General features: G+C 39.8%; 1 protein-coding gene and 1 pseudogene across 6 annotated transcripts in view; both read left to right on the forward strand.

Annotated features, from left to right (window-relative positions):
* The window catches only part of PI4K2B (phosphatidylinositol 4-kinase type 2 beta), a 48,179-nt gene extending 20,772 nt beyond the window's left edge, over positions 1-27,407 (forward strand). For 4 of the 6 annotated variants that reach the window (XR_012434760.1, XM_045392212.3, XM_005554604.5 and 1 more), the window contains exons 8-10: positions 3,540-3,673; positions 4,236-4,295; positions 12,194-14,262. Coding sequence is in view for 3 of the 6 variants with exons in the window: in XM_045392212.3 (XP_045248147.1) it covers positions 3,540-3,673; positions 4,236-4,295; positions 12,194-12,367 (368 nt within the window). In the remaining 3 variants the exon portion in view is untranslated. Of the gene's footprint in view, positions 1-3,539; positions 3,674-4,235; positions 4,296-12,193; positions 14,263-20,049; positions 20,140-25,600 lie in introns of those variants that run through there. The other 2 variants (XR_012434759.1, XR_012434758.1) reach the window with 1 other exon arrangement.
* Positions 26,630-27,407, forward strand: LOC123573554 (small ribosomal subunit protein eS19 pseudogene; annotated as a pseudogene).
* Positions 27,408-27,625: the final 218 nt, after the last annotated feature.

Below are 27,625 nucleotides of genomic sequence, written 5' to 3' on the forward strand. Positions count from 1 at the left end.
ATTGCCTTCCCAGTCTCTTTTGTGGTAAATGATTACATTTTCTACATCTTCTTGAACCAGTTTTAGACACTTTTATTTTGCTTAAAATTTTCCATGATTTCTTGAGTTTTAAATTTATGAGTATAGCATTTTATTAGAATTCTCTTATAATTAAAACAATTCCCTCTGTGCATATTGAGTGTTTAGGGAGTGAAATGAAATGATGTCTGAAATTTGCCTTAAAATACTTGTGGTGGTGTGGACAGGAGAGATAAATAAAGCCAATTTTGCAAAAAAAATTGGTAATAATTGAATTAACATGGGAGTTTATTATAGTCGTTTTCTGATATTTGTATGTGTTTAAGATATATGGGCCAGGCATGGTGGCTCACACCTGTAATCCCAGCACTTTGGGGGCTGAGGCTAGCAGATCGCTTGAGCTCAGGAATTCAAGACCAGCCTGGGCAACATGGCGAAACCCCATCTCTACAAAAAATACAAAAATGGGCCAGGTGTGATGGCCCATGCCTGCAGTCCTAGCTACTTGGGAGGCTGAGGTGAGGAGGATTACTTGAGCTTGGGAGGTGGAGGTTGCAGTGAGCCAAGATGGCACCACCGCACTCTAGCCTGGGTGACACAGTGTAAGGCCCTGTCTCAAAAATAAAATAAAAAATATATAGTATGTTTTAAAAATCTTCATATCCATGATATGTCTCTTTTAAATTCCTTCAATTTATTAGTGAGCCTTTTACTCATTAGGCTTGCCAAAGATTTGTCTGTTGTTAAGCATTGGCTCTTCTATTTATTTAATTATTTATGCTTTCCCCCCCCAGATAATTGCCTATTTATTTTATAGATCAGGCTTTTAGTTTGTTTGCTTTTTCTTTTATAGATTTATGTTTTCCATCATTATTCTTTTTTCCTATTATGTTCATACTATACTGCTTTCCTATAAATGCATATTAGGCCTCATATTTTCCTCTGGGTATAATTTTGGCTAAACCACGGATTGCACAGGTGCTATGCTATGACTTTGCCTTACATACTCATTTTTTCTGATTTTCTTTTTGACAGGAATAATTTAGAAGTATTTTGTTTGATCTTAAAATTTCTATGTCAGCTTATTTTAATTGTACATTATTACTATTTTTAAGAAACTGTTCATTGTTGTTATTTTCCAGCGTTATTGCATTGTGATCTGTGCATATGGCCTGTGTAAATTCTGTTTTACAGTTTGTTAGTAATTTCTGTATGATCCTATATATGGCCTATTTAGAGGATAGTATTTGAAAAGAATGAGCACAAAATTCTGTCTACTAACCTAAAGGTTGTTAGTCATATCATATCCTTTACTCATTTTCTGACTATATAATCTGTTAATTTTCAGAGGAAATTAATGATCACTGTGATTGTGATTTTGCCAGTTTTTTCTTCAATTTCTATGCATTTTTTGCTTTGTATTTCACGTGTAGAGGTCCAGTGGTTTATCTTCCTGGTGGCTTCTTTTTTTTTTTTAATCAGTATGACATATATTTATTTATTATTATTATTATTATTTTGATTCCTGGGATATGAGAGAGAGGAAACAGCTTTTAAACTGTCATCTTGGCTGGGTACGGTGACTCACGCCTGTAATCCCAGCATTTTGGGAGGCTGAGGCGGGTGGATCATGAGGTCAGGAGATCAAGACCATCCTGGCTAACACAGTGAAACCCCATTTCTACCAAAAATACAAAAATTAGCCGGGCGTGGTGGCGGGTGCCTGTAGTCCTAGCTACTCGGGAAGCTGAGACAGGAGACTGGCGTGAATCAAGGAGGTGGAGCTTGCAATGAGCCGAGATCACACCATTGCACTCCAGCCTGGGTGACAGAGCAAGACTCCGTCTCAAAACAAAAAACAAAACAAAACAAAAAAACCGCTATCATCTTGTTGGTGGAAGCCATGGTGTGTTTGCTATTACCCAGGAAAATCACAGAGAACAAACACTATTGCTTAGCACAATGCCAGGTACATAAGTATTCAATAAATGTTTTATGAATGCTTAAACAAATAGAGAAGAGAAAGGACTAAGTGTGGAATCACGGCTAATGGTGACATTGAAAGAGGGGAGGAAAAACTAGCAAAAGAGAGAAGGAGTAGCTTGCAAGACAAGATAAACTTAGAGTGGTATCTCCAACGCCACAGAGGAGAGAATTTCATAAAGGAGATGATAGAAAACAGTGCTACATACAACAGAGAGATTAAGTAGCATGACAACAGCAAGTGAGCCTTTGGACAGACCCTTGGGTCTGGTGACTGGTGGCCTTAGGAGAGAGAGTTTAGATGGTAGTACTAGAAGTTAAGTGTTGGGATTAAAGGTAGAGGCAGATGAAAAATAAGGGCCTTTCTTCTATGAAATTATTCAGGGAAAACTAAAAAAAAAAAATTGGACATATCTACAAGGAGATGTGAGCCAGGGGAAACACTTTCTTCAGAATGCAAAGTAACCTTCCTACTGTGTGCAATGAGATAGATCGAGAAGTGAGAGCCAGGCATTGAGGTGAGCTCCTGTAGTCCTAGCTACTTGGGAGGCTGAGGCGAGAGAATTGCTTGAGCCCAGGAGATTGAGGCTATAGCGAACTATGATTGTGTCACTGCACCCCACCTGGGTGACTGAGGAGAAATGACTCCAAAGGCAGATTTCTTCTTCAGGGCTTTCAAAGTGGTAGGATCCACCAAAAGCTGGGGATTCTCATTGGATATGCTCACGTTAGCTCTGTGGATGATCATGTCAGAAACCTTACACTCTTGCAGGAATCTGAATATGCACCCTCTCTAGAAGATTAAACCTGTACAAATCTCTCTAGTCTTGGCACGGTGTAGATTTAATGGTCTTCTTGAGGGAGAACTAGAATTAGCTCAGAGTCGTGGATCTTTTGTCTCTTAAAGTGACCCACCTGTTTACCTCCTAATGATTGCAAAGTTCAGAACATCTGTGTACAAGTCAGTGGTCAATTCCTGATGATTTGTAGCTGCGGAGGGCAGGCAGACCTCAGCCGTGGTATTCAGTCTGTGCCTGGGTGCGGTGATACGTACCTGTAGTCCCAGCTACTTTTGAAGCTGAGGTGGGAGAATCCCTTGAGCCCAGAAGTTCGAGGCTGCAGTGAGCTATAATCATGCCACTGCCCTTCAGCCTGGGTGACACAGTGAGACCCATTCTCTTAGAAATATATAATAATAAAAACAATCTGGGGCTGTGTACAAAGTATAGGTATTCATCAGTTTCTGAACTGAGGAACCAGATAGATTGAGATACATTTAGAACTGTTTGAGATAGATTCATTATCCAAACTCTTACTCTTTACTGTCTAAAACTCAGAGACATTACGAGTTTACTATCTGAATTGACTGTCCAAATCTGAGTAATTTGGATTGCAGTGCATAGTTTTACTCTGATTAAGTTCTTATCCTGTCCTTTTTTGGGGAGAACCTAGGAGTTGTAGGAAAGAACCAGGAAAAATGTGAGTCTAAATAAACCATTTCCTACCACTGATGAGGAGAATGCTTTTTTCCCTATTAGATCCATTTCACTGGGCTTGGCTTCCTCAAGCAAAAGTTCCTTTTTCTGAAGAAATAAGAAGCTTGATTCTACCATATATTTCTGACATGAACTTTGTGCAAGATTTATGTGAAGATCTCTATGAACTTTTTAAGGTAAGTTAATGCTTAGTTTGATTATTGCAGAAAATGAAATCTTAAAATAGAAGAGACTGCTTAATAGAGCTAATTTGCAATGCACTATTTCTTGTATTGCTGCTTGCCATAAAACCTGACAGGAGAGAGAGGAATTAGCAGTTTTATTTACAGGAGCATACATTCATAAAGCTATACTTACTATGAGCATTCTTTGAAGTGAGACTACATTAAAATTTAATTTGCTGTTTTCTTCAAAAGTCGAATTTTTACAAGAAGACTCTATAAATTATAATACATATTTGGTGACCTGCTATGATTTAGTTCTCTTAAAAAGCCTAAATTCATTGGCTGGAAAGTCATCTTAAATCCTTTCTGGAACAAGTTGGGGTACAAATAAATAAGTCTATTCATGTCATTCTGGGAGTATACAAAAATACCTCCGGTAAAAATATTATTTTTGTTTTATTTTATCGATTAGGAAAGCTTTTTAATGGCCTATTTGCTGAGTTGAAGAGTTCATCTGTTTTCAGATATTTATATCAAAGTCTTTAGGGAATTGTTTTTTTCTTTTCTGTAATAGACTGACAAAGGATTTGACAAAGCCACTTTTGAAAGTCAGATGTCTGTGATGAGGGGTCAGGTAAGTTACCTTTTTATTTGTTCATAAGGAAAAAATCTCTTTGAAACAGTAGTCAACTGTTTTCTCCACTGTGATCTGGAGATGGAATTTTTAATACTACCTCTTATGCTGAACCAAAATAGCCCAGATGATTAGAAATGAAGTTGATTCGGCCTAGTGCAGTGGCTCACGCCTGTATTCCCAGCACTTTGGGAGGCCAAGGCGGGTGGATCACCTGAGGTCAGGAGTTCAAGACCAGCCTGGCCAACATGGTGAAACCCCATCTCTACTAAAAATACACAAAAAAATTAGCTGAGTGTGGTGGCGGGCACCTGTAATCCCAGCTACTTGGAAGGCTGCGGCAGGAGAATCACTTGAACTTGGGAGGCGGAGGTTGCAGTAGCTGAGATCACACCACTGCACTCCAGCCTGAATAAGAGCAAAACTGCATCTCAGAAAAAAAAAAAAAAGAAGAAATGAAGTTGACTCCAATAGTTTCTTCCCTCTATTATCTTATAAATTAGGTAGTTCTGACCTTGTTGTGTACTGTTTATTTAGCTCAGTGGTTTCTCCCCTCTATTATCTTATAAATCAGGTAGTTCTGGCCGGGCGCGGTGGCTCACGCTTGTAATCCCAGCACTTTGGGAGGCCGAGGCGGGCGGATCACAAGGTCAGGAGATCGAGACCATGGTGAAACCCCGTCTCTACTAAAAATAGAAAAAATTAGCCGGGCGCAGTGGCGGGTGCCTGTAGTCCCAGCTACTCGGGAGGCTGAGGCAGGAGAATGGCGTGAACCCGGGAGGCGCAGCTTGCAGTGAGCCGAGATTGCGCCACTGCACTCCAGCCTGGGCAACAGAGCGAGACTCCGTCTCAAAAAAAAAAAAAAAAAAATCAGGTAGTTCTGACCTTGTTGTGTACTGTTTATTTAGCTCAATGTTTCCCTTGCTGTGAATTGTTGGTCCCCGTTTTGGTAGCTATTTTGGGCATCACTACCTTTTCCCCCTCAGATCCATTCACTTAGACATTTCAGTACCAAGTTCTGTTGCCAATAGATTACTATTATTATTATTATTTATTATTATTGTTTTGCGGAATATGTTTGGCTTTTGCTAGAGCAGTCACTGAATAACCATGTCACCAAGATTGAGCGTTGATTGTAACATGAAAAAACTAACTGTAACTCAGTCCTCTCCCCGATCCCCCCCTCACATTTTTGTTGTTGTTGTTGGGAGACCTAGTCTTGCCCTGTCGCTCAGGCTGGAGTGCAATGGTGTGATCTTGGCTCACTTCAACCTCTGCCTCCCAGATTCCAGCGGTTCTCCTGCCTCAGCCTCCCAAGTAGTTGGGATTACAGGCGTGCACCACCGCGCCCGGCTAATGTTTTTGTAGAGATGGGATTTCACCGTGTTGGTCAGGCTGGTCTCGAACTCCTGACCTCATGATCCAGCCGCCTCAGCCTCCCAAAGTGCTGGGATTACAGGCGTGAGCCACCATGCCCAGCCCCTCCTCACCTTTAGTTAAAGGTTAGAAGTACAAGGCATTAAGTCTGCTGATGTGGGCCTGCAGGCCGGGCTCACTCTCAGATGACTGCTGCTTCTTGGACTCTATGAATGGTATTTCTATTCCAAAAGGAAAGCTTGAAACAGAAATAAATTGTACTGTAAACATTGTCTTTTAGTGTCTTATAAATTAACATTCTCTTCCTAAAATATACATTTAATTTAAGGTAGCTGTTTGCCACAATACCTGTAGCAAACAAAGTGGGTCAAGTTTTTGCACTGATTATTATATTATACAACTTTAACAAGTACATATAATTACATCAGAGAATCATTCATTCATTCACCAAGTATTTATTGACAGAACTAGTGCTGGCAACTAGTTACTGGAGATAAGGCAGTAAGCAAAACCAAGTTTCTGCTGTCATGGAGTTTTGCTCTGCAGAGAAGGCCAGGGCTCGGTGAAAAGGGACAGGTGATTATCAGCTCATGCATCTCTCTGCTCTGTCACATTTATGCAGTGCTTAATGCAGTCGTGAGTTTCCAGTAGTTAAGTGAAGGCTCGAGAAATAGGATGGAGCCAGAGTATAGAGGGCCTTAAACACCAGAATGTAGATAGATTCCACAAAGAAGGCATTGGAGCAGTTAGAAATTCCGCATTAAAGAAGGGCTGTGGTGAGACAGAAGTTTTTGAAAAGGAGATCTTAATTCTGAGATTCTTCTATGAACTCCTTGAAACTATGTATAAAATGTTAATATGTGCATTTTGGGTTGGGTGTGAGAGAAGATAGGATTTATATCTCAGCAAAAATATTTATATCCCTCAAAAAAGTTAAGGACTGCTGCAGAAGGCTGGGCTGGACAGTGGGGTACAGATTTGCTTAGTAGATGAGGAGACGACAGCCAAGCAGCCTCACTAAGAGGCTTTTTCTGGTAATTCAGGCATCAGTGAAAGGATTTGGTGATCAATAATTATAATTATGTTGCAGAGTTTTGCCATCCCAAAACTTATTTGAGCTAAATTTTTTAGGCATAGATAAGTATGCCTTGATTTGACCTTTTTGCTTGAAACAAATTGACTTGACATATCAATATGCTTCATCTTCTGGAACTTTCTTATCCCTAAAGCTTTATTTTTATTTTAGGAATCTGATTTAAAATAAAGAAGTAAATAAAAGCTGTAAATAATTTTGTAAGCTTTAATTGTGGTTTAAAGTTAACACCCGAGGAATTTAAATTAAAAAAAAAAAAGTGCCTGTCTGGGTGTAGTGACTCATGCTTGTAATCCCAGCATTTTGAGAGGCAGAGGAGGGCAGATTGCTTGAGCTCAGGAGTTCAAGATCAGCCTGGGCACCGTGGCGAAACCCCATCTCTACAAAAAAATACAAAAATTAGCTGGGCGTGGTGGCATGTGTTTGTAGTTCCAGCTGCCAGGAGCCTGAGGCAGGAGGATCACTTGAGCCCCGGAGGTAGAGGAAATTGCAGTGAGCTGAGATTGCGCCACTGCACTCCAACCTGGGCAGCAGAGCAAGACCTTGTCTCAAAAAAGAAGCCTGTCTAAGAAGGTGTGGGAGTGTTCCAGTTCTGAGATCTGTTACAAAGATGTGTCCGTGGCTGTCTCCTATTTCAGGTTTATTTACTCATATCCTATCTCATGCACAAAAGAAAAAGGCATTATAAAAATGAATGTAATAAAATATGAAGATGACAGGGTCAATAACTTAGGAGAGAAAGAAATAAAATGATGATACTTTGGTTATTACACGTTGTCATTTGATTTTGTTTTGTTTTTTAATTTTAATTTGATTTTGAACTTTCTGATAGCCAAAAAAGATAATATGTCCTGACTATGTACATGATTGTGTAGCTCTCTGGTTTTGGCTGTTTTTTACTTATTTAAAAATAAGTTAGTCTAACGCCAGGTGTGGTGGCTCACGGCTGTAGTCCCAGCTACTTGGGAGGCTGAGGCAGGAGTATTGTTTAAGCCCAAGAGTTTGAGGCTGTAGTACACTGTGATGACACCTGTGCATAGCCACTGCACTGTAGCCTGGGCAACAGACCAAGACCTCATCTCTTAAGAAAAAAAAAAAGATCTAAAAAAAATCAGGTATTGGGCCAGGTGTGTTGGCTCATGCCTGTAATCTGAGTTTGGGAGGCCAAGGTGGGTGGATTGCTTGAGCCCAGGTGTTCAAGGTTGTAATGAGCTGTGATCACACCACTACACTCCAGCCTGGCCAACAGAGCAAGACCTTGTCTCAAAAAAAAAAAAAAAAAATTAACCTGTATTCCAAACAACAGAATAATTACTTCAGTGAATTCCTGGAGTCGAAATACTTGTGTTATTTCTGTCATTTATAAATATAATTTAAATCCCTCTCCCTTCCAGTTTTACCTATTAACTTAATGATTTGTGCTTTCTACAGCCAAGTCTTTTGCCCTAGTTTATAGTAAGCTGTGAGTTTTACACATATAATCAATGGCATGCTCTAATTCTTCACATAAAGATGTGGACTGAAACAATATGAAAGTTTTTTTTTTTTTAAATTCAGAGCTGGTAGCAATGTTTATGAACGTTAAAGATAAACCATGTTTTGAATTTTATATTAAATAGCAATAGGTCATAATCAGGGTAGGTAAAATTCATCTAATATTCTAATTTGGAACACTGAAACTGAGAATATATTTACTTACAAGCAATGTGAAATATATTTTCCATGTGACCTGAAAAAATGCAGAAATAATAACTAAAACTTTTTCTGAAAACACAATGAACTTATATTCAGAGATTTATATACCAGAAACTCATTTACAGATTCAATAATAATTGGTGTTAAAGAGAGTGAAACTAACCCTTTAGTACCTCCTGGTGCTTGACCCTTTACTGGACACTTTAATGATGCTTATTATTGTTTATCCTCACAACACCTCCACAGAGTAATCTACATTTTAGGTGGAACGACTGTGGCTCAAAGGGCTTGAATAACATGTATCTGTGAAATGAGGGGGCTCCCAGCCTGGCCAGTTGGCAGCATGCAGGCATTGCCTCTGCCCGGGGCCCTTATCCTTTCTTCTCCGGATTTACTGACATTCTAAGTTGACCTTACCTCTTCTCCCATTCCTCTTCCACACTGAAACAAGAACAATCTCTAAAAACAAATCTGAGCATGTCTTCTGTTGTTTAAAACTCCTCTAATTTGTCCATGTATACAGGCTCAAGTCCAGGCTTTCAGCACAGTCAACAACACCCTTCACAGTCAGGCTCCAAACAGTGTGTCTACCTTTGTCTCTTGCCGTTTTGCCCCTCTCCTTGGGCTGGGCAAATCTGAACTGCTCTTCCTTCCCCTTTCCCAGTGGTGCCCTTGTGCATGCCATTCTCTCCCCCTTGATGCCTTTCCCTCTTTATCTAGGAAAGAGTTTTTCTTTCAGCCCCCATGTCAGTCTTCCTAAACTCCTCCTGCCAACAGGGAGTTGTTCTGATTTTTGCAGCACTCCCTGGGAATATGCTGGTGTGACATTTTACTCAGAAATTTGATTTTAAATCATCATAGGGGGTACATTGCTATAGAGAGATAGCTTAAAATCTACGATAACGTAGGATATATGTGGTTTGATGTATATAGTGCAGTAATTCTCAGGCCCCCTGAAATTTAGAGACCAGTGAACTAATCTAAAGGAAAGCAAAGTCAATATGTAGAAGCCCACGAGTTTATACCACCTGCCTGGACCACAATTGTCAAATCCCTATCAAGCTGTCATTATGGCATGGGTGGAGAAGTCTAGTGTCTCCCCTGGCCTGCAGAATTTGCTCCATTCTATTTTTTAAAATAATCCTCTCTGATTTAAACAGAGTAATAGATTGGTTATTCTTTGAGAAATGAAAAAATAGGTGGTATGGGGGGGAGGGGATCAGATTTTAAAGTCAGGGCAGAGGTCCTTTCCATCACACTATACTGCAATTACTTGTTCATGTGGCTGCTTCTAGAACTTGAGTTCTTTAAGGGCTTACATAGCTTTTCCCTCATTTGGTCACCTCTTCTCCCCAACACAGTGAGTGCTCAGTAAGTGTTTCCTTAGTAAATAAATGCAGAATTATTAAGTGTCTTCTGAATTCCCAGAGAAATATTAATAGATTAATTTCAGGATTTAATAATTTATGCAATTTCTGTAACTATTTGAAAATTGATAATTTGTAGGGCAATTTTCGTTTTCCTATACTTTTTTTTTTTTTGGAGACAGAGTCTCCCTTTAACCCAGGCTGGAATGCAGTGGCGCAATCTCAGCTCACTGCAACCTCTGCCACCCGGGTTCAAGCGATCCTCATGCCCCAGCCTTCCTGATAGCTGGGATTACAGGCATGTGCCACCACACCTGGCTAATTTTTGTTTTTTGTATTTTTGTGTAGAGTTGGGGTTTCATCATGTTGGTCAGGCTGGTCTCAAACTCCTGGCCTCAAGTGATCCACCCACCTTGGCCACCCAAAGTGCTGGGATTACAGGCGTGAGCCACCACAACTGGCCAACGTTTCTGTTTTCCATATTCTCTGCAAGAATCACATATTGTTCTTAGAGTCAGGAAAATATTAGCTGTTACTTAAATTGGTATATTTAGACTAACATTTTTAGAATAGAATTTTTAAAACCCAAAGAGGAAACTAACCAAAACATTTCCTTCCTTAACTGTGCTAGTGCACACTTTTATATTCATGGTAGGAACAATGCTTATAATAAACTCAAATTTCATAAATTACTTTTTTCTTGTTATCCAAATGTAGTCAATTTAGAAAATTTAAGGGAAGGCTGGGTGTGGTGGCTCATGCCTATAATCCTAGCACTTTGGGAGGCTGAGGCGGGTGGATCTCTCGAGCCTAGGAGTTCAAGACCAGTCTGGGCAACAAAGCGGAACCCTGTCTCTACAAACAGTATAAAAATTAGCTGAGGTGGCGTGTGCCTGTAGTCCCAGCTATTCTGGAGTCTGAGGTGGGAGGATCGCTTGAGCCTGGGAGGCAGATGCTGCAGTGAACTGTGATTGCACACTGCACTCCAGCCTGGGTGACAAAGCAAGACACTGTCTCAAAAAAAGAAAAAGAAAATTTTAAGGGAAGAACTTAAAAGTGATCCTAAAACATAAATATAACCTATAACCCTGTAACACCTTACCAGTAAAGATCTATTTTCCTGATGTGTTAAATACTCCAAATATTCTACAAACTGAAACCATCTAGTTTGGCCAGCTGTGGTGGCTCACACCTGTAATCTCAGCACTTTAAGAGGCAAAGGTGGGAGGATTACATGAGCCCAGAATTCAAGATCAGCCCTGGCAACATGGCAGGATCCCATCTCTACAATCATCAATCAAATCAATCAATCAATCAATAAACCATCTAGTTTATACTTAAAGTATTGTGAAGTTTATTTATTAGTATGGCTTTATGTGAAAACATTTGTGCTTATCACTATTGACTAGTCTTTACAAGAACCAGTGAAATGCATAGGATGTATATATTAGATATTTTCAAATACCTGAAGGAGAAATCTGTATTTCTAAAATATACAATAAAGAACATTTCTCCTAATATGCAGCAAAAAAAGAAAATGAATTGCTATAATTTTATTTTACCTGAACAGAGAACAGAATAAGCTATAATCTATGTATTGTGTTTCATAACTTTATTTGCATGCTGAAGTATAAATTCTCAGTATCTTTGAACATGATATATAATATATTTTAGTTTCCCTAATTTTATTTTTCTTATTAAGAGTAAACTCTTAAATGTACCTTTATTTGAAATGGCTCCCTTCCCAAATTGTCTAACCTATTTGCCCTGCTTCATGCTTTCCCATAGCAATTTCACCTTCTAATACATGGCATAATTTACATATTCATGTTTATTGACTCCTCTCCCTGCTAAAGTGTAAGCTCTACGAAGGCAGCAATTTTGCTTGTTTTTTTTTTAACTATTGTATGCCCAGCACTTAGAGCAGAACCTCGCACATAGTAGGCATGCAATAAATTTGTTGAATGAATGGATAAGGCAAGTATTTAGTTAAAACCAGACTGTTTAAACCAGTATTTGTTGAGATTTTATGTTAAATTGAATATGTATGTAGACCTCTTCACTTGCTGTTCTTTGATTCCATTGCTTCTGGACGTAGGGATGATATTCTAGAATATTTTTAAACTTACCATCTGGCAAAAGTTAATGCTGTGTGTGTGTGTGTGTATGTGTGTGTGTGTGTGTGTGTGTGTAAACATACACACATTCTTATAATACATATTTATAACAGGTACTCATCATCACAGTCTCTGTTGCTCATAAATGGATGAAATAAAAATTACAATAAATAAATGGTTTAAAAAATGTCAGTGAAGTGAAGCTTTTTATCTTCTTTAAATTGGTAAAAATCTCTCTTCTTCCCACAGATCTTAAATCTTACTCAGGCATTGAGAGACGGGAAGAGTCCTTTCCAGCTAGTACAGATGCCTTGCGTGATTGTGGAACGCAGTCAAGGTGGAAGTCAGGGTCGGATTGTCCACCTGAGCAATTCCTTTACCCAGACTGTCAATTGCAGGAAGCCATTTTTTTCCTCCTGGTAGTAAATATAAGAGTAAGATAAACAAACTGTTTAGAATTATTGTGGTGTAAAAACATTGTAGTAATGTAAATCTGCTGTTAGGAGCTCCAGTTGCTAAAACCTCAAATAATTTAAGTCTTTAAAAGGTTATATTTTGAATGTAACCAAAAGTTTACAGTTTTTTCTCCAAATATTAAATTTCTATTTCAGGGAAGAAGTGCTGTATCTCCAATATTGTATTTTTGTAGAAAATTTGTATTTTATGTTGTTGTTAGTTTAAAAGGTAATTTTACACATGCTGGAATGACTGTAATTACTCTAGAATTCCAAGTAGAATACAGTAACTTTTAATATTAGAAGAATGTTCATGTTAACTCTTCTTACATTACAAAAGGCCTTTGAGGATGCCTATGTCTGAAATTGCTCTTATAAACTTTAATAGTTAGCTAATAGAAAAACAGGTAAGAATAAAGCAATGTTGCCTTAATTTTAAAAGCTGCTATTTTAGAATTTGAATAAGTACTCCTAAAGTGACCATTATTAGGGACCAGAAAATTTTATCTTGGCTAAGTAATAGAGGACCATTTTGGTTTTTGTACTTGAGAATATTTTTGGTGAATTACTTTGTTGTAGTGAGGAAAAAAATCTAAAGAAATCTCCCCTTTTTAAAAAAAAAGTGGAAACACTCAATTGAGACTTGAGGGGAATAATAGAAAGTTAAGGTAGATCCTCAATATTTTGGAATACCAAAATTGCCTTAAAAATTCCCTTCTGTTTCTTACATGGGATCAAGTACTTGAAATTAGTACTTCAGAGTACTGGCCTTGTTCAATTTAGTACTTCAATTAGTATTAAACTTCACTAAAAAGGAAACCATACTCCAGATTGTATATTGGATTTCATTTTGGGGTCCTAGGTCATACGTTCTTCAAAATTATTATTATTGTACTATTGTACTTGAAATTACAGATGTTATTATAATTACAGTCAAATATAGACTATCAGGTCAAATTAAAGGGGAGCATGGCAGATAACCATAAAGTCATTTATATTTGATTTTGAAAGGTATTTTTGTACTTTATTTTGAATATCATCCATATGTCTGACATATTGGAATTTGTAACATTGTTACTGCACTAAGTGATTTAAATTGAACAGATGAAGATGTGATTTTACAGAAGCAGAAGTTTCATTTTCTTGAGGCTTAAAACCAATTATCACCACTCGGGCTTAACCGGGCAATTTGTGGTCTAGGCCTTTTGTTTTCTAAGCTTACTGTCTTGTGTTTGTTTATTTGCTTTTAATGAAGTATTTTGTGTAGAAGGTTAAATTAGGATGCAAAACAGATCTGCCATTCCCACTTCCCTTACATCTTCCTTTTGGTCTTCGTGGATGAGATGAATGAGGATTCTGCTGCCCTGAGGGAGTTCATTGGAAACCTGCGTTTTCCTACCTCTTCCAACCCTCCATTAGCTCGATTCTGAGGTAATGGAAAATTGACTGGAAATTCAAAACTCAAACTACTATCTTTAGATAAACACTAGTAATTAAAATGTGCCTTTTGAAGATGTTTTCTAAGAGAAAGGAAATACTTTGCAGTGATGTGGGTACTCCTTTCATCAAACAGTTTTTTCAGTATTTTGAGAATTGCCATATTAATTTTTATAATGGAAAGCTTAATAAATTGCTACTGTTTTATATCATAAAATTACAATACTATGGAAATATTTGCAAAAGATCTGACCATACCAGAAAAGTGAAGTTGAGATAGTTAAGCTATAACCACAAGTCAGAGTACATTGGTTGTATTTTGTAAACTTTCATGAACTGAGTTCTTAAATAGTATGGTTTTTTTTCAATGAGTATATTTATAGTGTCAAATGTGATAGACTAAAGGTAATAAAAGTCATAAGATTATGTTCTTCTGTATGTATGTGTTTGGAATATTTAGAATGTTTGTGAACACATTTACTATAAACGAGGCCAAACTGCCATTTTCTTCATATATTAAAGATATAATTTAATTTTTGTTTTGTTTTGTTTTTTGAGATGGAGTCTCACTCTGTTGCCCAGACTGGAGTTGCAGTGGCGCAATCTCAGCTCACCACAACCTTCACCTCCCAGGTTCAAGCGATTCTCCTGCCTCAGCTTCCTGAGTAGCTGGGACTACAGGTGTGCTCCACTATGCCCGGCTAATTTTTGTATTTTTAGTAGAGATGGGGTTTCACTATGTTAGCCAGGCTGGTCTTAAAGTCCTGACCTCAAATGATCTGCCCACCTCAGTCTCCCAAAGTGGTGGGATTACAGGCGTGAGCCACCACGCCTAGCCTAATTCTTTATAATTCCAAAAGATATTTAACTGAAACCTTTATAATTAAAGACATTTTAATTGTACCTAATTAAATATGCCAACACCTTATCACCGCAAAATTGGTCAGCAATTGAAGACTGTTTGTGGAGACATGGTTTTTGCATACTTGAAGATAATTTGATTCACAAAACTTTTCCAAAATTTGAAATACTTTGGGCAGCCGAAGTGGGCGGATCACCTGAGGTCAGAAGTTCGAGACCAGCCTCGCCAAGATGGTGAAACCCCATCTCTACTAAAAATACAAAAATGACCCAGGCGTGGTGACACACACCTGTGATCCCAGCTACTTGACAGGCTGAGGCACGAGAATTACTTGAACCCGGGAGGGAGGGCCAAGGTTGCAGTGAGCCGAGATCGCACCACTGCTTCCAGCCTAGGTGACAGAGTAGATTCTGTCTCAAACAAACAAACAACAACAACAGAAGTACTGTATTATATGGAATTAAAACCTTTTTTAAAAACGATGGCGCCACGTTCTTTGATCAAATTACATCTGAAATCCTTGTACAGCTGTTTGAAGAGACAGGCAGCATCCTAGGTTTTATAGCCTGCCTTCTTTCACCAACTTGCCTGGGCAACTGTACAGAGTTGTAGCAGAGATTCTTAGTGCTGTACTGTGTTTCCAAGTCTCTCATGCAATTAGTTTGGGACCTCGTGACTGAGTTCTGGCCAGTGAGATGTGGAGACAAGTGATATATGCAACTTCCAGGCCTGGCAGTAAGACTGTCAGGATTGACCACTCTCTTGTCTTTCCATTCAGCTATGAACAAAGAATTTGCAAAATGGAAGCAGCCAGGGCACAGGAGGCACTGCTGGGGAAAGCTACCAGGAGAGCCTCCTGACTACACTGGACGGTGACATGAGCAAGAAAGAAGTGCTGTGTTGAGTCACTACAGTTTTGAATGTAATTGTTACTCTAGCTTAGTCTATCCTATCCCAGACATTAGGATGTAAATAGAAAAGTACCAATCACTGTTAAATATAGGAGGCATACCGTAACATTTGTTCACTAAAGCTAGGTGAAAGATTGTCTTTTTGAATTCCAGAATATGAATAGTTTGGGTTAAAACCATCAATACATGGCCAGGTATGGCAGCTCATGCCTGTAATCCCAGCACTTTTGGAGGCCAAGGCGGAGAATCCCTTGAGCTCAGGTAGTTCGAGACTAGCCTGGGCAACATAGTGAGACCTCATCTCTTAAAATAAATAAAATCAATACCAAGAAGATCATGTGGCAATAGCAGCTTCGGAGGATCAAGCAGAGAGAAGGGAAGGGGGATTTAGGACTCTTGATGGTCCTAAGAGCTAAAGAACCCAGAATTTGCCACCATGTACCAAGCCCCCACAAGAAGGATCCCCACTAGCGGTGGAAATTTCAATTGGTAAAACCAAAAACCGTAATCAAAATTAGTAGAAGGCTGTCCAGCATTCACCTGGTAGCTAGTAAAAGGGCCTGCAGAAAGGTATGAAGGTACTAAGGCAATCTGGTCTTTGTAGTTTTCAAAAACAACCAGTGAGAGGACATAGGGCTATACTGAGAAAAACTACTGGGAATAGAACATGCACAGATGAGGGAAGGACCCCAGGGGTAAAGGAGAGTGGCTCAGATAATGAGAGAAGAGGGGACCAAATGAATGAGACAACTCAAAGTACTGAAGAGGGAGGAACACACAAAACCGTCTCATCTAATACTCTGTAGTAACGACAGAAGAGAGAGCCCTAAGAGCCAGGAAGCTCAGAAACTGTCCTGGCCCACCCTCATCTCCTACACAGGAATCTTTTAAAAATACAGGAAGAAGCCGGGCGCGGTGGCTCAAGCCTGTAATCCCAGCACTTTGGGAGGCCGAGACGGGCGGATCACGAGGTCAGGAGATCGAGACCATCCTGGCTAACCCAGTGAAACCCCGTCTCTACTGAAAAATACAAAAAACTAGCCGGGCGAGGTGGCGGCGCCTGTAGTCCCAGCTACTTGGGAGGCTGAGGCAGGAGAATGGCATAAACCCGGGAGGCAGAGCTTGCAGTGAGATGAGATCCGGCTACTGCACTCCAGCCTGGGTGACAGAGCGAGACTCCGTCTCAAAAAAAAAAAAAAAAAAAAAAAAAATACAGGAAGAAACATATAGGAAAATCCATCTGATTTAAACATCTTACAAATTGTAAGACTACATCTTACAATATGCTCGAAGAAAAAAAAGTTTACAATCTGCATAACATACCCACAGAAAATGAAGGTATCCCAGAAACATCTTTAAAGCAGAGGAAAACAGTAACCTAATGTTTTAAAACATGCTGAAGGAATTTAAGAAGCCATGGAAGCTAAGAAAGAACAACAAAAATTGGAAAAACTCTGATCAGGCATGGTAGTTAATGCCTGTAATCTTAGCACTTGGGGAGGCCGAGGTGGGAGGATCCCTAAGGCCAGGAGTTGGAGAGCAGCCTGGGCAACATGGCAAGCCCCCGATCTCTACAAAAAAATGTAAAAATTTAGGTGTGGTTGTGCATGCCCATAGTCCCAGCTACTAAGGAGGCTGAGGCAGGAGGATCACTTGAGCTCAGGAGTTTGAGGCTGCAGTGAGCTATGATCACACCACTGCACTCCAACCCAGGCGACAGAGTGAGATCTGTCTCAATAAAAATAAGGCCAGGCCTGGTGGGTCACACCTGTAATCCCAGCACTTTCGGAGACCAAGACAGGAGGATCCCTTGATCCCAGGAGTTCAAGACCAGCCGTGGCAACATAGGAAGACCCCCATCTCTACAAAATAAGTAAACTAGAAGGGACACAAGTGCAAATAGACAACATATCTGCAACCAACCAACAGCAAACTTCGTACTTAGTGTTGAAAAATCGAAAGCTTTGGGTGTTCGTTCTCTATTGCTGCTCTAATAAGTTATAATAAATTTACTGGCTCAGAACAACATAGATTTATTATCTTACAGTCCGTAGGTAGATGTCTTGATGCAGGTTTCACTGGGCTAAGATCAAGGTGCCAGTAGGGCTGCATTCCTTTCTGGAGGCCTTCAGGGAGAATCCATTTTCTCGCCCTTTCCAGCTTTTTAAGGCCACTCACATTACTCAGCTCTGTTTCTCCTCCTCCATCTTCGAAGTCAGAGGCAGTGGGTTAAATCCTTTTCTTATTGCATTGCTCTTAAACGGACTCTTCTGCCTTCCTCTTCCACTTTTAAGGGCCTTTGTGATTACATTGGGCCCTCCCAGATAATCTAGAATAATCTCCTCATTTTAAGGTCGGCCAATATACAACCTTAATTCCATTTGCAACTTTTTAATTCCCCAGATAGAGACATCTTTGGGAACTATTATTCTGGCTTTGCACTTTCCTCCTGAGATCAGTAATGTGACGAGGACACCTGCTCTTGCTATTTTTACTCAAGTGTTATACTCTAGAGCCTAACCAGTGCAGTAAGACAACAAGGAGAAGTCAAAGGAAGAAAGAAAATTGTTATTATTTACAGATGGCATAATTATGCATGTAGAACATTCAAAAATATCTACAGAAACCTATTAGCCTTAATAAGTGAATTTTGCAAGGTTTACATGTGAGCAACATTAGTCTGAAATTTAAAAAGATATCATTTACAGCAGCATCAAAACACATTAGATTCCTTGAAATAAGTCCATGAAGATGTGTAAGATCTCTACACTAAGCCATAAGAGAGCATTGGAAAAACTGAAAGATTCTGATAAGTGGAAGGCTATACAATGCTTAGGTATTGATAATATTAAGACCTTGATTTTCCCAAATTTATAGATTCAACTCAAAATCCTATCTGAATTTATTTGTAAAAATTGATAGCTAATTCTATAACGTATATGGAAATGTTTTGCCCAAAACAGCTTGACAAGAAGAATGAAGTTGGAGGATTTATACTACCTGATCTCAAAACTTAAAAAGCTACAATAATCAGACATTGTAGTATTGGTGTATAAACACATAGATCAATGAAACAGAATAGAAAATCCAGAAATAAACCCAATACATGTGGTAAACTGATTTTTTAACAAAGGTGCCAAGGCAATTCAATGGGAAAGGATAGTCATTTCAACAAATGGTGCTGTAGGGGGAGATAGGCAAAAAAATCAAAGATGAATCATCACCTTCACCTCATAGACTTAAAAGAGTTAATAAAAGCTAAACTTCCAGAAGCAAAGAGCAGAAAATCTAATGGCTTTGGGTTTGCAAAGATTTCTTAGACTACAAATGGCATAAACCATTAAAAAAAAAAAAAAAGGAAGTTGGGCTTCATGAAAATTAAAAACTTCTCTTCAAAAGACACTTTTAAGAAACTGACATTTCTAGCTACAAACTGAGAGAATCAGTTTGCAGCTACAAACTGAGAGAAAATGTTTGCCAAACATATCTGTTAAAGTACCTGTATCCAGAATTCTAGAATGCATGAAGTCATCTTGCAACTCAAGAATATTCCCAGGCCGGGCGCAGTGGCTCACGCCTGTAATCCCAACACTTTGGGAGGTCAAGGCAAATGAATCACCTGAGGCCAGGAGCTCAAGACCAGACTGGCCAACATCGCAAAACTCTACTAAAAATACAGTTAGCCAGGCTGGTGGCACATGCATGTAATCCCAGCTACTTGGGAGGCTGAGGCATGATAATCCCTTGAATCTGGGAGGCGGAGGTTGCAGTGAGCTAAGGTCATATCACTGTACTCCAGCCTGGATGACCAAGCAAGACTTTGTCTCAAAAAAATTAATTAACAACAATAAAAGAATATTCCTAATTAAGAAACAAAATATTTAAATAGACACTTCACAAAAGAAGACGTAGGAATGAATGTCCAATAAGCACATGAAAAGATACTCAACATTGTTAGTCATTAGGAAAATGCAAATAAAAACCATGAGTAAAATTAAACATACACTTATCATACCACCCAGTCATTCCACTTCTTCATACTTGCCCAAGATAAATAAAAGCAAACATCCACATGAAAATGTTCATAGCAGCCTTGACCCCGAACTGAAAATAACCCAAGTGTCCACCGATAGGTGAATGGATAAGCAAAATGCTGCATATCCATACAGTAAAGAGATATGAACTACTAATACACAGTGACATGGATGAATTTCAAAATCATTACGGTAACTGGAAAAGCCAGACACAGAACATACTGTATGAATTCCATTTATATAAAATTCTCTAAAATGAAAACTATTGTTAAAACAGTCCAGTGGTTGCTTCGGCATGGACATTGAAGGAGGGCTGGATTGCACGGAGGCATAAGGAAACTTTGGGAGATGATGGAAATATTTTTACTTTTCTTTTAATTTATTTTAATTTTATTTTATGTTCCAGGATATATGTGCAAGACGTGCCGGTTTATTACATAGGTAAATGTGTGACATGGTGGTTTGCTGCATCTATCAACCCATCACCATCACCTAGGTATTAAGCCTCATATGCATTAGCTATTTATCCGGGTGCTGTCTCTTGTCCCATGCCATCCCTGCAACAGGCCCCAGTGTGTGTTGTTCCCCTCTCTGTGTCCCTGCGTTCTCACTGTTCAGCTTCCACTTGTAAGCGAATACATGTGGTATTTGTTTTTCTGTTCCTGCACAGTTTGCTGAGAATAATGGCTTCAAGCTCCATCCATGTCCCTGCAAAGGACATGATTTCATTCCTTTTTAAGGCTGCATAGAATTCCATGGTATACATGTACCACATTTTCTTTATCCAATCTATCATTGATGGACATTTGGGTTGACAATAATAATAATAATTCCATGTTTTTGTTATTGTGAATAGTGCTGCAATGAACATACACGTGCATGTATCTTTATAATAGAATGATTTGTATTCCTTGGGTATATACCCAGTAATGGGATTGCTGGATCAAATGGTATTTCTGGTTCTAGATCTTTGAGGAATCCCCACACTGTTTTCCATATGGTTGAACTAATTTACATTCCCACCAACAGTGTAAAAGTGTTCCTATTTCTCCATACCCTCGCCAGTATCTGTTGTTTCTTGACTTTTTAATAATCACCATTCTGACTGGCGTGAAATGTTATCTCATTGTAGTTTTTTGTGTGTGCAAGTGAAGGAGTCTTGCTCTGTTGCCCAAGCTGGGGTGTGATCTCAGCTCACTGAAACATCTGCCTCCTGGGTGCAAGCGATTCTGCTGCCTTAGCTTCCCAAGTAGCTGGGACTACAGGCACACACCACCATGCCTGGCTAATTTTTGTATTTTTAGTAGAAACAGGGTTTCACCATGTTGGCCAGGCTGATCTTGAACTCCTGACCTCAAGTGATCCACCTGCCTTGGCCTCTCAAATGCTGGGATTACAGGCATGAGCCACCGTGCCCAGCCTCACTGTAGTTTTGATTTGCATTTATCTAATGATCAATGATGTTGAGCTTTTTTTCATATGTTTGTTGGCCACATAAATGTCTTCTTTTGAGAAGTGTCTGTTCATGTCCTTTGTCCACTTTTTAACAGGGTTGTTTGTTTTTTTCTTGTATATTTGCTTAAGTTCCTTGTAGATTCTGGATGTTAGACCTTTGTCTAGCTTCAAAATTTTCTCCCATTCTGTAGGTTGTCTTCCTCACTGATAATAGTTTCTTTTGCTGTGCAGAAGTTCTTTAGTTTAATTAGATCCCATTTGTCAATTTTTGCTTTTGTTGCAATTGCTTTTGACCTTTTTGTGATGAAATCTTTGCCCATGCGAATGTCCTGAATGGGTATTGCCTAGATTTTCTTCTAGGGTTTTTACAGTTTGGGATTTTACCTTTAAGTTTTTAATCCATCTTTCATTTTTATAGAAGGTGTAAAAAAGGGGTCCAGTTTCAATTTTCTGCATATGGCTAGCCAGTTCTCCCAGAACCATTTATTAAATAGGGAATTCTTTCCTCATTGCTTGTTTTTGTCAGATTTGTTGAAGATCAGATGGTTGTAGATGTGTGGTCTTATTTCTGAGATCTCTATTCTGTTTCATTGGCCTATGTGTCTGTTTTTGTACCAGTACCATGCTGTGTTGGTTACTGTAGCCTTGCAGTAGAGTTTGAAGTTGAGTAATATGCCTCCAGTATTGTTCTTTTTGCTTAAGATTGTCTTGGCTACACGGGCTTTTTGTTGTTGTTGTTGTTCTATATGAAGTTCAAAGTAGTTTTTTCTAATTCTGTGAAGAAGGTCTGAGGTGGTTGAATGGGAATAGCATTGAATCTATGAATTAATTTGGGCAGTATGGCCATTTTCACAATATTGATTCTTCTTATCCATGAACTTGGAATGCTTTTCCATTTGTTTGTGTCCTCTCTGACTTCCTTGAGCAGTGGTTTGTTGTTCTCCTTGAAGAGGTCCTTCACTTCCTTGGTTAGCTGTATTCCTAGGTATCTTATTCTCCTTGTAGCAATTGTGAATGGGAGTTCATTCATGATTTGGCTCTCTGCTTGTCTATGGTTTTTGGACAGGAATGCTTGTGACTTTTGTATATTGATTTTGTTTTCTGAGACTTCACTGAAGTTGCTTATCAGCTTAAGAAGATTTTGGGCCAAGACGATGGGGTTTTCTAGGTATAGGATCATGTCATCTGCAAACAGAGACAGTTTAACTTTCTCTCTTCCTATTTGAATACTCTATTTTTTCTCTTGCCTGATTGCCCTGACCAGAAATTCCAATACTATGTTGAATAGGAGTGGTGAGAGAGGGCATCCTTGTCTTGTGCTGGTTTTCAAGGGGAATGCTTCCAGCTTTTGCCTGTTCAGTATGATATTGTTGTGGGTTTGTCATAAATGCCTTTTATTATTTTGAGGTATGTTCCATCAATACCTAGTTTATTGAGAGTTTTTAACATGAAGGGATGCTGAATTTTACTGAAGGCCTTTTCTGCATCTATTGAGATAATCATGTGATTTTTGTCTGTAGTTCTGTTTATGTGATGAATTATGTTTATTGATTTGCATACACTGAACCAGCCTTGCATCCTAGGGATGAAGCAAACTTGATCATGGTAGGTAAGCTTTTTGATTTGCTGCTGGATTTAGTTTGCTAGTATTTTATTGAGGATTTTTGCATCAATGTTCATCAGGGATATTGACCTGAAGTTTTCTTTTTTTGTTGTATCTCTGCCAGGTATTGGTATCAGAATGATGCTGGCCTCATAAAATGAGTTAGGGAGGATATTCTCCTTTTCAGTTGTTTGGAATAATTTCAGAAGAAATGGTACCAGCTTCTCTTTATACTTCTGGTAGAATTCAACTGTAAATCCGTCTGGTCCTGGGCTTTTTTTGGTTGGTTGGCTATTTCTTACTGCCTCAATTTCAGAACTTGTTATTGTTCTATTCAGGAATTCAACTTCTTCCTGGTTCAGTCATGGGAGGGTGTATATATGCAGGAATTTATCCATCTCTTCTAAATTTTCTAGTTTATTCACATAGAGGTGTTTATAGTATTCTCTAATGGTTGCTTGCATTTCTGTGGGGTCAGTGGTGATATCTCCTTTATAATTTTTTATTGTGTCTATTTGATTCTCCTCTCTTTTCTTCTTTGCTACTCTAGCTAGTAGTCTATTTTATTAATTTTTTCAAAAAACCGGCTCCCGGGTTAGTTGATTTTTTTTAAGGATTTTTCGTGTCTCCATCTCCTTCAGTTCCAGTCTGATTTTGGTTATTTCTTGTCTTCTTCTAGCTTTAGGGTTTGTTTGCTCTCAGTTCTCTAGTTCTTTTAGTTGTGATGTCAATTTGAGATCTTTCTAGCTTTTTGTTGTGGACATTTACTGCTATACGTTTCCCTCTTAACACTGCTTTAGCTGCATCCCAGAGATTCTGGAACATTGTCTTTTTGTTCTCCTTGGTTTCAAAGAACTTCTTGATTTCTGCCTTAATTTCATTAATCACCAAGGAGACATTCAGGACAAGTTGTTTAGTTTCCATGTAGTTGTGTGGTTTTGGGTGAGTTTTTAAATCTTGAGTTCTAATTTGATTGTGCTTGGTCTGCGAGACTGTTTGTTATGATTTCAGTTCTTATGCATTTGCTGAGGAGTGTTTTACTTCCAATTATGTGATCAATTTTAGAGTTAGTGCCACGTGGCACTGAGAAGAATGTATATTCTGTTGTTTTTAGTGGAAAGTTCTGTAGGTATCTATCAGGTCCACTTGATGTACAGCTGAGTCTAAGTCCTGAGTCTCTTTGTTAATTTTCTGTCTCAATGATCTGTTTAATATTGACAGTGGGGTGTTAAATTCTCCCAGTATTATTGTGTGAGAGTCTAAGTCTCTTTGTACATCTCTATGAACTAGTTTTATGAATCTGGGTGCTCCTGTGTTGGGTGAATATATATTTAGGATAGTTAGCTCTTCTTGTTGAATTAAACCCTTTACCATTATGTAATGCCCTTCTTAATCTTTTTTGATCTTTGTTAGTTTAAAATCTGTTGTGTCAGAAACCAGGATTGCAATTCCTGCTTTTTTCTGCTTTTCATTTGCTTGGTAAATTTCCTTTCATCTCTTTATTTTGAGCCTATGTGTGTCTTTGCATGTGAGATGGGTCTCTTGAATACAGCACCTGATGGGTCTTGACTCTTTATCCAGCTTGCCGTTTTGTGTCTTTTAATTGGGGCATTTAGCCCATTTACATTTAAGGTTAATATTGTTATGTGTGAATTTTATCCTGTCATCATGATGCTAGCTGGCTATTTTGCATATTTATTGATGTATATGCTTCATAGTGTCATTGGTTTTTGTACTTCAGTGTGTTTTTGTAGTGGCCGTTAATGGTTTTTCCTTTCCATATTTAGTGCTTCCTTCAAGAGCTCTTGCAAGGCAGGCCTGGAGGTGATGAATTGCGTCAGGATTTGGTTGTCTGAAAAGGATTTTATTTCTCTTTCACTTATGAAGCTTAATTTAGGCAGATATGAAATTCTGGGTTGGAAATTCTTTTCCTTAAGAATGTGGAATATTGGGCCCCAATCTCTTCTGGCTTCTAGGGTTTCTGCTGAGAGGTCCACGATTAGACTGATAGCCTTCTTTTTGTAGGTGACCTGGTCTTTCTATCTGGCTGTGCTTAACATTTTTTCCTTCATTTTGACCTTGGAGGTAAATAAATATGTGTCTTGGGGTTGATCTTCTCATGGAGTATATTACAGGAATTCTCTGGATTTTCTGAATTGGAATGTTAGCCTGTCTTGCTAGGTTGGGGAAGTTCTCCTGGATGATATCCTGAAGTATGTTTTCCAACTTGGTTCCATTCTTCCTGTCTCTTTCAGGTACTCCAGTCAGTTGTAGGTTTGGTCTTTTTCCATGATCCCATAGTTCTTGGAGATTTTGTTTGTTCCTTTTCATTCTTTTTTTTTTTTTTTTCTAATTTTGTCTGCCTGTCTCATTTCAACAAGATAGTCTTCAAGCTCTGAAATTCTTTCCTCCACTTGCTCTATTTGGCTATTGATATTTGTGGCTGCATTGTGAAGTTCCCGTGTTGTTTTTCAGCTCCATCAGGTCATTTATGTTCCTCTCTAAACTGCTTATTCTGGTAACAACTCCTGTATTGTTTTGGCATGGTCCTTAGCTTCTTTGCGTTGGGTTAGAACATGCTCTTTTAGCTCAGTGAAGTTTGTTATTACCCACCTTCTGAAGCCTGCTTCTGTCAAATTTATGCATCTCAGCCTCTGCCCAAATTTGTGCCCTTGGTGGAGAGGCGTTGCAATCATTTGAAGGAGAAGAGGCACTCTGGATTTTTTAGTTTTCAGCAATTTTTCATTGATTCTCATCTTTGTGAGTTAATCTAGCTTCTATCTTTGAGGCTGCTGAACTTGGGATGGGGTTTTTGTGGGGACTTTTTTGTTGATGCCATTGTTGTTGTTGTTTTCTGTTTGCTTGTTTCTCTTTTAACAGTCAGGCCCTTCTTCCATAGGGCTGCTGCAATTTGCTGGGGGTCCACTCCAGACCCTATTTTCCTGGGTCCCTCCTGGACCTGAAGGTGTCAACAGTGGAGGCTGCAGAAGAGCAAAGATGGCTGCCTGCTCCTTTCTCTGGGAGCTCTGTCCCAGAGGGGCACCAACTTAATACTAGCAGGAATGCTCTTGCATAAGGTGTCTGGCAACCTCTGTTGAGAAGTCTCACCCAGTCAGGAGGTACAGGATCAGAGACCTGTTTAACAAAGCACTCTGGCTGCCCCCTTAGCGGAGATGGTGCACTGTGCTGTGGGGAAGCCCACTCATCTGGACTGCCTGGATTTCTCAGAGCCAGCTGGCAGAAAGACTGAGTCAGCTGATCCAGAGACCGTGACCATCCCTCTCCACATGAGGCTTCGTCCCAGGAAGATTAGAGTTTTGTCCATAAACACCTGGCTGGAGTTGCTGAAATTCCCGCAGGGAGGCCCCACCTAGTGAGGAGGGATAGGTCAGGGGTCCGGCCTAAAGAGGCAGTCTGGCCACAATCGACCACAACCACTGTGCTGCACTGTGGAAAATTCCTCATGGATCCAAATTGCAGACTAGAGCTGCAGTGGTGACTGCTGCCCCTCCCCCAAGCAGCTCAGTCATCTTAGGCCAAAGGCAGCCGTAGGGATGATGGCTCCCCGCCTCCCCCAACCCGGAACTCAGTAGCTCAGTAGTCTTCAGCAGTCTCCAGCTGAGTGGTCACTGAGAATCTGTACAGCTCTGTGCTTGGGACCCAAGGCCCTGGTGGCATGGGCTCACAAGGGGGACCTTCTGATCTGCAGCTTGCACAGATCCATGGAAAAAGTGTGGTTTTCTGTGATAAAATATTTTAAATGGTCCATTTTCAAGGCATGATAAATCTAAGTATGGCAGCCAGTCTGCAAATGTGACAAACCGCATGGCTCATGCACCTAGAAGGTCACAATAAGCGAACAGAATGTAGAGGAGGGTCAACCCATAAGAGAGAAGAAAGTTCCCTTTCCCCTGACTGGCAGCGCGAGGCCGCATGATGCCTGGAGTTACTGTAAAAGACATGAACCAGCAGGAGTTCGTCAGAGCTCTGGCAACCTTCCTCAAAAAGTCCAGGAAGCTGAAAGTCCCCGAATGGTTGGACACCGTCAAGCTAGCCAAGCACAAAGAGCTTGCTCCCCATGATGAGAACTGGTTCTACACACGAGCTGCTTCCACAGCGCGGCACCTCTACCTCCGGGGTGGCGCTGGGGTTGACTCCATGACCAAGATCTATGGGGGACGTCAGAGAAACGGCGTCACGCCCAGCCACGTCAGCCAAGGCTCCAAGAGTGTGGCTCGCCGAGTCCTCCAAGCCCTGGAGGGGCTGAAAATGGTGGAAAAGGACCAAGATGGGGGCCGCAAACTGACACCTCAGGGACAGAGAGATCTGGACAGAATTGCCGGGCAGGTGGCAGCTGCCAACAAGAAGCATTAGAACAAACCATGCTGGGTTAATAAATTGCCTCATTCGTTAAAAAAAAAAAAAAAAAGAAAAGAAAGAAAAAAGAGAGAGAGAGAAGACAGTTTCGTTATTGGGAAATCAAAACTGAAGCGGAGAAGGGGACGGGGTATAACCTTATAAGAGGGATAATGAAACTTGGGTGACATCTGGGAAGATTGTAACCCCATAGTACTCAACAAACGAGGAACTGGGGGAGGGACTTGCTGCTAGGAGATAAATTACCTGTTGCGACTGCCCTGGATGTGCCTGCTCACCAGACACCCACTCTTGCAAGACTGTTATTAAAAGTCTCACTTGCGCTGTTCTTCATGCCTCTAAGTCCATTCTTTGGGTTTAGACGGGTGGGAGCTCCCCTTACCCCATGTGGCTCCCAGGTGGACTGTCGCACCACCCTGCTTTTACCCGCCTCCATGGGTCCCACCAACCTCCTAGCCAGTCCCAAGGAGAGAACCTGGATACCTCAGTTGCCGTTTTTCTTCTTCTCAGTGGGAGCTTCCGACTGCAGCTGTTTCTAGTCAGCCAT

This window comes from Macaca fascicularis, chromosome 5 (assembly GCF_037993035.2).
Source record: "Macaca fascicularis isolate 582-1 chromosome 5, T2T-MFA8v1.1".
Taxonomy (NCBI): domain Eukaryota; kingdom Metazoa; phylum Chordata; class Mammalia; order Primates; family Cercopithecidae; genus Macaca; species Macaca fascicularis.